Consider the following 13,397-nt stretch of genomic DNA (forward strand, 5'->3'; position numbering starts at 1 on the left):
CAGAAATTTGTCTTCTTCAGTAAAAGACCACGTGCCTGCCCATGCATGATACGATGGATTTTATTTAAGCAGAACTTGATAGCAAATCTTGTCAGAATGACAGCCACAGTCCCTGCTGGGCTTCATTGAAACAACACAACAAAAAGGCATCCCTCTGGCACTGGAAAGCTCCCAAAACACTGAAAATTCATGCAAGGCCATGTCTTCTTTTCCTGATAAACATGTCAAATGCTATCTGTCCCTCTATTTCCAGTCACTCATGACCCTCAAATTCTTTTAGTTTATGCATTCAGCTACTCCCATCCTTTGATATTCTTTCCCTGTTTCATCTGCTCCATTTTCTCCCAATGCCCACTCCTTTCTGAAGATCTTTTCTCCTCTTTCCACCATGTGCAAGTGCTCACACCAAGTGAGCAGGGCATAGTAAGTGTCCAGACACAGTGAGGTACTGCTGTGAAATCCCCTCCCTCTCCAAACACAGGAGAACACAGCAAAGGCATTACACACAATGTTTGGAGTCTCCGTGTCCATGACCTACAACTGGTCCAGGCCAGGGTGGTTCTACCTCTTTGGAAGACATCGATGGCAGAGGCCTCAGGTCAGTGCCCTTTCCTACTGCATTCATGAAAAGCCAACTGGTCCCACACCCCCCTGAGGGGAACAGCAGCACCAACACGGTCCTGCTCTTGAAGCTCTTCTCAGGTCTCCGTGTGATTTGCTGCAGAGATATCCAGAGCATGGAGGCCTCATTTTGTACCAGGGGAGGTTCTATTCAATGGAAGGATGTTGGAAGATTTGCTTTTATTCCCCCCATTTCAACATGCAGCCCACAGACAGCATGCATACCTCTCATGTTCTCTCCGTGACTGGAGGTGCAATGCCAGGCACCAAAGCTGGGCTAAATTTTGTTCCAGTTAATTCTCTTGTCATGCCGGTCCCTGGGGGAATGTTTCTGGTATAGGTTATATCAGCACCCCATCACCCTTTTTCCTTGTCTTTGTCCCTGCTCCTTGAGTTCCAGATCCCACTTTCCCTCCATGTTTTCCTTATCACTTTACTTGTAACTTTGGGCCACATTCATCTTGTCTGACAATAAAGCTAGCCAATATGTTACTTGAACTCTTCTTCTGCCCCACTGCTGTTTAGCTGCAGTTGTGGCTTCCACTCCACTTCTTCAGTGGAGAAGCCTAAACTGCCTGTGTTGTCTGGGGCACAGCAGCAGGAATGCTATGGCAGGGAGCCTGGGCTAGAGATGTTACAGCTCATCACAAGGCTGACAGATATCTTGATTGCTGGGGTGGGGTTTTTTTTGTGGAAAATAGTGTGGAGGCAGTTTCTAGGATTGAAGGATTCTGGCTATGAAGACCCTTTGGAGCTTCATACGATCTGACGTGTCAGCTGAGTGTTGACAGCCTATCAAGCAGCTGACAGGGCACGGTCCTCTGAATGGGATGCTTCAGCCAAAAGCCTAGGAACAGGACTGGCAGGCCATTTCCTCTGTAAGCTAAAAGAAAAGCAGGGAAGGAACAGATGCTTCCCAGGGAGAAATACATGTTTGCTTGTTGAGAGTAAAGGGGAATTGATCTCCAGACTGCAGGACTTGATCAGACTGTACTACTCCCCTTCCTTCTCCTTTATCTCCTCCCTCCAAGCCAGGGGAGCAGAAGGACAGACTTTATCACCGTTCCTTTTGTCAGTTCTCCCTCCTTTATCACTTCTCATAAGAGCAGGGCACAAGTTTGACTCTTACCCCTCCCTTTTCCCACATGGTGTGATGCTGCTGCTACTTTTCAGCCATGTTTTTCGTTAGCAAAAAAATTCAGTCTGAAGTCTGTTATAACTCCTAAGGGCCACTGAATCAGCAGCCAAAGGCATCCGCCAACATGGAGAAAAAGTCAACACAGGCATTGAAAGTCAGGCAAGAGACAAAGTAACTATGCCCATATAAAAGGGATAAACAGCCAAATGCTACCAGGAAAAGACTGGTTCTCCTCACTTTTAGACACTGAGCTCTGCTGAGCCTCTCTGCAAGAGCAGTGTTTCGAACAGTGTTTGCAGGATGTCACTGCAAAGCTGCCCTACCTCCCCAAACTGCCCAGCCACTGACCAGAAGGTACTGCAATCATGGGACTCCACACGGCAAGAGTCACATCAGTGAACTTAGATTTGGACTCCCAAAATTTCATCCAGTGATGGCAAAGTCACAGCAGCAGCTCATACAACAGCAAATCCTGACCTACCACACCATCCTCAGTGTGGAGAGGCAAGCACTAGCCTTACCAGTCCCATTTTGTGTCCCACACCTGTGATTTCCTTCCCAGTGAGCGTAGAGCAGAGCACACAGAAGAGCAACAACTCATAAAACACAGTCCATGTCTTTATCCTCAGACAACAGTCAGGAGGAAGCAGGAGGCAGTCAGCTCATCTGGAGTGTGCTCACAGAGTAGCTGCCACAGCTCCCAGCGGTGAAAAGAAGTCAAGAGAAGTCATCAGGCATGTATGAAAAATGCAGGAACAGAAAACAAACCCAGAACAGATGTAGGACAGAAATCAGACATGTTTCTGAATGTGAAACTTCTTTCCAAGTATCACTTGGGCAGAGCAATGACAAGTACAGTCATAAGTGTGAGACAGATGCTGGGATGAAACAGCACATCCTGGAGTGGCCCCTAGAAGGGCTCACAAACCAGACATGAGCATTTTTCAGATACCTTTCCTGCAGGCTGCTCTGAAACACATTCATTGGGACGTCCAGTGTACAGCAGAACACATGACTCATCCAAAGCAAAACCCTCAAACACATTTAATGGGGAGTGTAAATTCCGCAGAAGCTCCAGCCTGGCCCAAAGACACTAATATAGGCTATGCAAAACAGCTGAATGTTGACCCCATTCCCATCACAACAGAGACTTTTTATTCTTCACATTGGAACATGAGGAATATAAATGCAAACATTTTAAAAAGTCCTCCACAATCAATGTACATCTATTAGTTGCATTCACAATCTCAAGCTCAAAAGCAATTGACACCAAAAGTTCCTTTTTTTCTCTCAAAGGGGCTACGTTCCACTCAGGATGAACCAATTCTAAACCTTTCATTTGCATGAGATCTTAGCCAAACAACAATAATTTATTTTGTAAATATGTTAAGAACTCCATTACAATACTGCACAGATTTTGTATATTTTATCTGGATGATAGAATTTGTAGCAACAAGTCCTAAAATGACTCAGCAGATTACTACAGAGAAAACTCCTAATCACTTATTTCCTATAATAAAACCATGAGGCATTTACTATTTGAAGATACAAGTTTGAAGTTACTGTGTGATCTCCTGCTCCGGTTGAACATAGGGCAAGTTTTGCTTCTTAGAAAACAGGATTGGGCCCCTGGGGCTTTAGTAATTTCACCATTCAATCTGAAATGCCTGTCTGCCAGCCTTGTGGACTGCCAAGTTTGGCCCCTTGGCTCTTGAACAGCATCAGGAGGGATGAAAACCACATGAAGATTGGAAAAATGTGCAATGCCAGAGGCCAAAGAAAAGATGTGGCCAGTCAGAAAGACCATGTGTAGTTCCTGAGCTGCTGATAGAAAGAAAAGGTTTCTTGGAAGTTGAGAGCTCTTTTTAGACAGTTTATGTACTGTTCCATGATGTGAGTGAATTACAGCAATCATGTAAATATGATGCATGGAATGTATCTCTTCAAAGAGCTGAGTAACTACATTAAGAAGAACCTTGAGCTAACACAGGAGATAAAATTAATGACTGGACAGTAAGAATGGAGTATTATAGGAACCCAATCTTCTTTCTGAGAATGGGTGCAGACTAGAAAGTTAGCACTCACATGACTACTGTGGCATACATTTTTTGACCAAGTGAAAGATGTATAAATAAAACATCCTGCAGATGTTCCTTTCCTCCCTAGTCCATTTCTGTTTTGCACATACCCATTGTCTAAATACACAAGCAGAACCAACACAGAAAGAGTGGCTGTGACATCACTAGATGCACTTGGGATTCCAAAAAAGCATCTAAAATAAAACTATGTTTCCAAGCATAAGCTGAAAACAGAGTTCCAAAACACATCATATTTATATTCTTTAACATATCTGAGATGTTCTAACATACATACCATATTGTATCTAACGTTTCATCTTGTCTATAACGTATTATTCCAACACAAAATAGCAATGTCACAGTACAGCTGGATCTTGAGGGGACAAGAAATGCCAGACAACTTTAAGCTTTTTTATATTTGAAATTATGTGAATGGTACAGCTTTTCTGCAGGTATGTAACTGTTAAGATTTGGGCTAGAATAGCTAATTCATACTACTGACCACCTTCTTGCTCTGAAGGCCATGATCTAGCCACCAGCAAAATGGATTGTTCAGGACTTATTCCCAGTTCTGTTAGTCATCACAGGACTTTAGATAAAGCTCTTTGCACTTTCTGTTGTGGTATAATTAAGTGCAGAAATAAAGTGAAACTTAAGTGATTGAAAGCTCATATCCCCAGGAATTACCCCTCTTAATGATTACCCTCTTTATGGGTATAAAATACAATACATACATGTGTCTGTGTATTGCATACCTCATTGATGTACAGTTACAGAATGAATATATATATATATATACATATACATATATACATATATGCTAGAAGAGAAAGTGAGTGCATGCAGTCTATCACAACAGGGATCTAGATACAATAATTAGGGAAAGCAGAGCTTCCATTTAGAAACTAAAACACATCTCGCAGCTATGCATCCTTATTTAAAAAACAGTAAAGTTCAAATCTAATGACTCTTTCCAGCAATTACATTTATGATGTAATTTATGGCATTTATTAAACTCCCAACATATGGAATGCTCCTTTTATGTCAAATTGCAAGTTTCCCAAGACACACAAGTGAGTTTTATAAACTGCTACAGCAGGAACATTTAATTTTGCTGTGACTTACAAGTGGCAAGGTCTGAAGGGTTACTGGAAATTATCTCAGCTGGCTGGAGCAAACCAAAGTTTGTGGATTTGATCCCTGCATGGGCCATTCACTTAAAGAGTTGGACTCAATGACCCATGGGGGTCCCCCTCCAACTCAGAATATTCTGTGATTCTGTATTGCTATAGACTGGAATTCACTTGAAGCAGAAAATCAAGCCAAAAAATTTCATTTCTTCATATTTGGATTAACAGAAAGGACAGAAGCTCAGATCCAGAAAAACCCTTATGCTGATTCTTTATATCACATACATATAATCAAAATAAGTTGAATGAGATACGCACATGGACAAAGCTTTAACAAAAGGGAAGCATTAGCAGAATCTGGGCTACAAAGAAGTAATCCATTGGCCTCTCCTGCTCACCATCTTTCTGCTCTGAACCTGCTACACATTAATCTGTTCTGAAGCATTGTTTTAGTCAGTTATAAACGATTTATCCACAGTCTGGTTCAAGTTATCACATCTCATAAATAACCTAACAATATTTTGCAGTGCTAATTTTATTTCATCACTCTTGAGGACAAAATGGTAGTAACAGACCTGGTCAACTTGAAATACAAAACTCAAATGCTAATTTAATTTATGTTCTTCTGCTTACAGAAATGAAAACAAAATTAAATAACTTTGCCAATGGGGAAATATTTGCTTTTACTAGTCTTAAATCAAATGACACCTGCAAATGGAGAGAGGCAGGTTTTGTTCTTTTTTCAGTCACATAGCCACTTGCATGGAGTTGTTTATTTTTTATGTTTGGGTTTTGCTTTTTTTTTTTCCCAAGTGAATGGTGAAGTGAAACAGAAAGCAGAAGCCAGGCACAAATAACTGCTTAATATAATATAAAAATTACTGATAGGAAGAGAAGGTAAGCATTGAAATCAACAACGAGTACTATATTCTACAGCAGAAAAGACTCTCCTGACAAAAAATGCATACACATTTTACAGGAAAATGCTTCTCTGTCCTCTACTTGCACACTTCCAGTGCATGACACTTCCAAATCTGAATCAGGCTTCTTTCCTTCTCCAAGGGGAAAACTGAGGGCACTTCGATTAATTTAAACCAAAATTGAAATTTTATCTCAAAAAAAAGGTTTCAGTATGGATATATTCTTAACTATTGATTCTGATATAATAATGCCCTCTATAAAGTTCCACTAACACTTTATTTGTGGCTTGTATTAGGAAAAAAAATCTATAAAAAAATCAAAAGCTCAGCCATAGCAGTTTTAGTAGTACTGTAGTAAGTGGTTTTTAAGCAGTATAACTGTTTCAAAAACATGATGGTAAAGTGTCCATATGTTTGTCAGAACTTGAAAGATGAAAACATTTTCAAATTTTACATATATATATATATATAATTTATTTTTACATATATATGTATACACACACCCCAAAATGCTTCACATAAGAAGGTTTTATGTATGTAGTAAATTTATTAAACTGAGAATACTGTACATGTTCCTTAGACTATAACATTTACAATATTCAAGCAAAAAATATGGTGGGAATGTTAGAATACCATTAATAGCCTTACTTTTAAATAATTTTCTTCATGTTTTGCTTTGATTTTTTTTAATTTTTTTTTTACTAAAGAGACAAATTCTTGATAATCGGGATAAAAACCATATGCTCATGTATTCACATCATAACTTAAAAACTTCTTTGGGACATGTGAAGTATTGCTATTTTTCATTCCATCAAAACATCTGGATTTTAGTGGTTTTACAGTACAAATGGCTTGTTCAGAGTTTAGCCTTTACCCATTTAAAAAAAATTTATACCCCATTCCATTCTCATCACATGGCTAGCATATGTTTCATGCCAACTTTATTCAAGGCCAAAACCTATCGTAACTCATCAGGCCAACGAATTACTACAGGAATGTAAAGCAAAGCAGGAAAAAAAAAAATCCAAACAAGTCAATTCCCCTAAATACAAAAAATTCCACATTATTCTGAGAAGTGAAGAGATAAATTACTATCAGATTCCTGTTTTTTCTCAGGAGGTCATCATAACCAAAGAGGTGAAAAAAAAGAAATAGAGGATGAATAAGTTAGCTTAGTTTCTGTATGATCTGTCAAAGCAAGTACAGTTTTCCAAAATAAGTAGATCAGATAAGAGCAAGGAAGGAATGCAGATTATTGAAATACTTCTCTTTCCAACAAAATACCAAAACAAAACAAACCAGCTTACCCCATAAAGGCACTGTTGAAAACATGGTTGCTTAAGCCTATTCCATTTCCCAGCACATTTCCTCCTGAGATTTGCTCACCATTTGCCTCTTATTTCCAATAAAACTTGGAAATAGCAGAAGTATAAGATCATCGTTCTTCATCTCCTTTTATTTATAAGGAGAGGGACACAAATTAGAAACTATTTTTGACTTTTGGGGACGTGATACAATCTTTTGTTGTTTGGTGGGTTTTTTTTCTGTAAAGGCCTGAAGAATTATAGAGTAAACCCTAATTTGTCTCTTCCAGCTTTGTGGCAATAGGTTTGCTGTAACTGTCTTACATTTTCCTGGGTTTTTTATTGTTGTAAAATTCAATCATTGCTACTTAACATTAGTATTGTCTCTATGGCAGTGAGAAGACAACTTCCTCTGCACTTCTGACATTTCGCTAAACCAGCAATGAGCCATCCAATTCACAAATACAGCGATGTCTTCTTCATAAATAAACATGTGAGATTATTTTATCGATTTAATTTGGGTGAAAACTGAGGCAGTTTCACCTGAGGCAAAAAAACAGCCCATAAGCTTTGGACAGTACAGACTACTAAAGAACAGAACACAGAATGACACTGTCAAGGGACAACATGGAAGACAGACTAGGATTTCTTGTAAAAGGCCACCTTAACAGAAACAAGAAAGATCAGGCTCATAAAGCAGATTTATAAAGACAGCAACTCAAAACAAATATGCCCACCTCAAGTCTGAAATGCCTTAGCAAAGTGCCCCTTACTCCTCAAGAGCCAAACCTACACTAGATAATCCTTTGCTGATCACAGTTTTCACACTCTTTCAAAAAGTAAAGGACAGTGGCAAATCTAAGCACTTTAATTCCAAAGAATCATGTGGATTATCAGTGTTGTGGCACACAATGGTAACTGATGGTTCTTCATGGCCTGCTTTCCTCAAAAGCTTTGAAAGTCTTTCCCTAGACTCTTCACTTTCAAGTAAATCAATTTCTAACACTGGGAAACATAAAAAAGAAGCTTACACTTGGCAACCTTAATTCTGTCTTTTGCATCTATGCATTATTTACACAGCAGTCAAACACCGTTTTCCACTGGACATCTGAAATGGTGCAAAGCAAGGCAAAAGTTCAGAAAAGAATAAAAAATATAATGAAGGAACATATTTCCTTACGTTCTTTTAGCTGTGTATGTCAAAAGGTAAACAGTAACCAAAGACAGCAAGCAAGCAAAGTTAAGTTTCTAGCTAATGCTCCAGAAAAAAGATCATAATGAGAGTATTTTATCCCTGTTTTCAAGACAGTGATGCTGAGGGAATGAGCATTGCCAGAAGGTCACAGGAGGTGATCCTGCCCCTCTGCTCAGCCCTCTTGAGGCTACATTTAGACTGCTGTGTTCAGTTCTGGGCTCCTTAATACCAGACACACATGCAACTTCTGGAACAGGTCCAGCAGACAGCTACAAAATTGGTCAAGGGTCTGAGGAATCTTTCTTACAACAAAAGCCCGAGGGAGCTGGGCCTGTTCAGACTCAAGAAGAGGCAACCAAGAGGAGAGCTCATTCATCTGTATAAGATATCTAAAGGGTGACTGTGAAGAGCATGGAACCAGGCTCTTCTTTGTGGTGCCAACCACTAGGACAAGAGGCAAGGGGCAGAAGCTGATGTACAAGAAGTTCCACCTGAATATGAGGAAGAACTTATTTACTGCACCAGTGACTGCACACTGGAACAGATTGCTCAGAGAGGTTGTCTCTCCCTCACTGCAGATATTAAAAAACAATCTAGATGCAATCCTGTGCCCTGTGCTCTAGGATGACCCTGTTTGAGCAGGGAGGTTGGACCAGATGACCCATTGTGGTCCCTTCCAACCTGACTCAGCAATTCTGTGAGTTCGTAATAGCGTGAGCTGTTTTAAAGAAGGTCCTATTTCTCTTCCTGACAACATGCTCCCTCCACTTCTACCAACTCCAGCATTCCTCAAACCCTTACACAAGACACAGATACAACAGAGGATAACCAAACAAAAAAACTGCTTAACCTGCCAGATACATGAGTTAAATCAACTCACAGAGCTGACAGAAGGCATGAGAGGGGAGCAGGATTTCCCCACATACAGCTGCAAAAACTTACATCTGCCTAGCTGCCAGACAAAGTGTACTTTAAATATATGCCACATTCTGGAACTGATCTCTCATTATCTGGGTATCAAATTTGTAAATACATGCAGTTCTAAACTGCAAATATGACCAGCATCCATTTTTATGTCTGAAGTCAACATGAGCTGCTTTTGGAACACATGAGGAAATGCTACGAACTTGGAAAACTTCTGGCAGTAACCTGTGAATTAGCTCCTACCTGCAACATGGAGATAATCATATCCTTCTCACCATTACGATTAAACACTTGTGAGAGATACAGTTATCAGAGCAATCACTGCTATAGAAAAGCTACAGAGAAAAATGACTACCTGTCTGCACTGCCAAGCTCACTAGCCTTGTAAATGAGGCCTAGCATAAGAATAAAATAAAATACTCCGTAGCCACTCATAATTTAACGTGGCTTATTCTAAAAGCCCAATGAAGGAGAAAACCTGTGGAAAAAATTATGTCAGGATATACATAAACGCTGGAAGGGCTAAAGTAGATTCACAGAAGACAGACTCCACAATCCAAATGTTCTTTTTACACCTCTAGGAGCATTTCATTCTTAGAAGCCTTGGAATCCACACAGATATAGGTGAAACATTCACTGTTAACTCTGTTTATCTGCAGAGGTTATTTCTCAGCAAAAACAGAAATGAACCAGTGATAATGAAAAAGGCCTGGAATGTCATAACAGCACACAGTGCGACACATGCCTTCACACAGCAAACGACTAGGATAGGGAGGGAATTGCCAATCCTGAGAGCACATAGTCATAGGTGATAACTAAGGGAAAAGAGCAGGAACAACAGCTCCATCCCCCCACATCTGCCTATCTGCTGACATCTTCAGAGACTGGAGTGATGGGGATACAACATGCCAAAGCAGAACTCAGCGGAGCTGGAGAGCTTATGCTATTTGGCAAGCCCAAGAATCTGATAAAGTGCTTCTACTAACAGTCTCTGCCTCCTAAAATTGTAATATAACAATCTATGATGAGTAAAAAAAATGTATACAAGTATGCTTTACAACAAACCTGTGCATTTAATTAGACTTGGGAAGCCTGGGTTTAATTTTTCTATTTACCAGACATCCTCTGTGTCTGAGGCAAGCCACATTGCTACCACAAGTACCGATCCTTCCTCCACAGAGTGGCAAACATGAGACTTCATGAGAGGAGAATGCACATGCTAAAGTTTGAGAGACACTCAGACAGAACAGTGATGAACATTCCAGAAAAGCCCAGAGAAGTGTGTCCTCAATATTAATTCACTTTCACTAATGACACAACTTGCAATACATCTCAGTAAAAGCTGTCAAACTATCAAAGGACATAAACAGTTCACTTTGAAATAAAAACACATAAATGTTGAAACAACTGCAATACATAAACATGAAAAAAATTCCTCTGCCATTTGCTTGGTGCTCTTGATAACAGCAGTGCATCCCAATTAGTGTATCAAAAAACATATGAGAACACAAATACAGAAGACAGGCACTCAAAGACTGCAAAGCCAAAATTTCTCAATTCTCACAACTGCCTACAAGAGCACAGTCCTGTCCAATCACCTGTTCCAAACCTCCACCTTTTTCAAACTCAAGTCTACTTGCAACAGGTTTTAAGACACAACAAATTCCCACCCCTCTCGGCTGACACGCTGAGCTGCACGAGGTGTCTCATCAAGCAACACACCAGCAGCTCTTTGTCTCACAGCATGAAGAGACACATGGCTCCAGCTTCTCCTTTGACCCAACTTGCAAAACAAGTGAAGTCGCAGCACACTGCAGGGCAAGCGCACAGAGGCTCTACCTGGAATCCTGCCAGCCAGCTCTAGCAGATTTTGGTACTGTGGTGGTTTATATATAGCAAGAAGCAGGTCCCAGCCTTCTGCTCAAGCTTCAGATTTCCAAATGGTGTGAGGAGTAATTGCTTGTAGAGCAGGCTAATTCTGAAGTGAAAGGGGGCACAGGCAATGGTGTGAGCAATACTGGCAGAGATGCCTGACGTCAATCAGCAAGGAAAAAAATGGAGTATCTATGGATTGTCACAAGAGTTAAAACAAGACTATTTCAGACTGAAGGGAAAGAAAAAAAAAAACAAGGCAAAAATTGCATGAGACTGGATCTTCACCCCTTTGATTTTTTAGATCTTTAGTGTCTCCCACTATCCTGTTTCCACCTACATGGGTGCACCTCCAAGTATCTATAACCGCATAAGGGTTATTTATGGCAAGTTACCGAAACTGAAGACACTAACTTTAGTCTTTCAAAATACTCCTCACAGAGCCCAGAGAGCACAAGAGGAGCAAGGAAAATGAGAAGTCAAGTATATAACCTTGCAGACCAGAATTGCTCTACCATATGAAAATTGGATAAAATACAAATTAAAGAAACAAATGTCCACATCAGAGCAAAAAAACAAACAAAAAAAATCTAAGAATGCAAAACAAATAAAAGGGGAATGGTAAAAGAACCTAAAATCTGAAACCACTAACTAGCTGTAAGGCTAAAAATTAACACAAAATTGTCACTAAGAACTCTTCCATCTAGAACTCTTCCATTCTCTCATAATAGAAGTATTATGACTGAAGAGAAGGCTTTTACTTAAATAAAATGAGAATGTTTTAAGAACTTAAGTACTATTCAAAAAACATTACGAACCAATTAACACACTTACTTTAATACAAAAAAAGAAAATTAAAGAAAAACATTATGTACTTACTATCATTTAGTGTCGTGAAGTCCAAGAATCGATATTCATAGCAAACATCTATTTTGGTTTCTACCTGGGGCCTCTTCAAAGTTGAATATATATTACCAGGTCGTTTTTCATCATGCTTCTCTAATTTGTTCAATCCACAACCCATTTCAGCAGTTCCTGTTACAAAGAGGTAGGGAAAAGGGAAGATGCATAAACATGATTAACTCTGTGTTTTTGCTTTCTGGTTTCATGCCCCACACTAGTACATTAGGGTGATTTTTAATTTTTAAATACAAGTTGCCTACAAACTACTTAAAACCATGTAATTAAATACATGCTCAGATAGTAACTGAAGTATATACTACTACTATCTATCCTCAGCCATACTATGATTTTATTGGAAAACTGACAGTTAAATGTATGTATTTTGCATCTTTCAAATGTATTCAATGGCACATTCTGGAAGATATGTATTCCATTATAAAAAGCAGCTGAAAACGCAAAATAGCTTGCTAATATTAAGGTTGTCAACCTAGTAACAATTTCTATATATGCAGTTACTAAGAGAGCACCTAGTATTAACTTTTACATAGATCTCTGTAATATTCAAATTAATATCTACCCTTGTAATTCAATGGAAAAAGCAAGTTCTCTCTGCAGAGAACTACCTGCATTTCCAGAACAACCTCAATTCCTCACACCTCCTTTTTTTAGGAAATAATGGCACTTAACAAATCTGCCCTCAAAACAGAAGAGACACATGGCCACAGAACTGCATTAGATAAATCTAGTTCTTTTCAATAAGCTTCCAGCCTACAACATTTTAAAGGATTACTCTTGACAACCATTCCTGCTACACATTAAATGTTTCTCAATATCCCGAACATTATAGCTCATCTGAGTATGAAAGAATAGAAGAATTACTTGGTGAAAATATCCAGATGATCCAAACCCTATAATTCCTCTCAACAACACTGGTGGGGCTCAGGCAAATTATTCCAACCATCAGCAAGTACAAAAAACACAAGTATGAAGACACACCATGTAGGCACCTGAGGTTTTTCATCACAACCCACCCAACATCCTGCCTCCGCCTACACAGAGAAACTTATGCTCCGAGGACAGGGAGGGAAATACAGAATAAACACCAGTAACAAAGAGTGGCTCCCACAGGCCACCCCAGACACTTCAAGGCATGGGATCCATTCTCTGTAAACACACTGCATGGAGCATCAGGAAGGTCAGCGTCACAGCCTCCCTTCAAGCTCTGACACACAGCAGAGAGCACCTGAGAAAGTTCAGCCACATATCTGGGCTGCCTTTATCTTGACAGTTTATAAACCTAAAGTAGAGAATG

At 39.6% G+C, this 13,397-nt stretch overlaps 1 protein-coding gene across 2 annotated transcripts in view; it reads right to left on the reverse strand.

Annotated features, from left to right (window-relative positions):
- Nucleotides 1-13,397, reverse strand: part of RFTN1 (raftlin, lipid raft linker 1) — a 96,507-nt gene that overhangs the window by 73,899 nt on the left and 9,211 nt on the right. For both annotated transcript variants that reach the window (XM_058833288.1, XM_058833287.1), the window contains exon 2: nucleotides 12,062-12,217. In XM_058833288.1, the coding sequence (XP_058689271.1) occupies nucleotides 12,062-12,206 (145 nt within the window). In that variant the 5' untranslated portion in view covers nucleotides 12,207-12,217. The remainder of the gene's footprint in view (nucleotides 1-12,061; nucleotides 12,218-13,397) is intronic.

This window comes from Poecile atricapillus, chromosome 2 (assembly GCF_030490865.1).
Source record: "Poecile atricapillus isolate bPoeAtr1 chromosome 2, bPoeAtr1.hap1, whole genome shotgun sequence".
NCBI lineage: Eukaryota > Metazoa > Chordata > Aves > Passeriformes > Paridae > Poecile > Poecile atricapillus.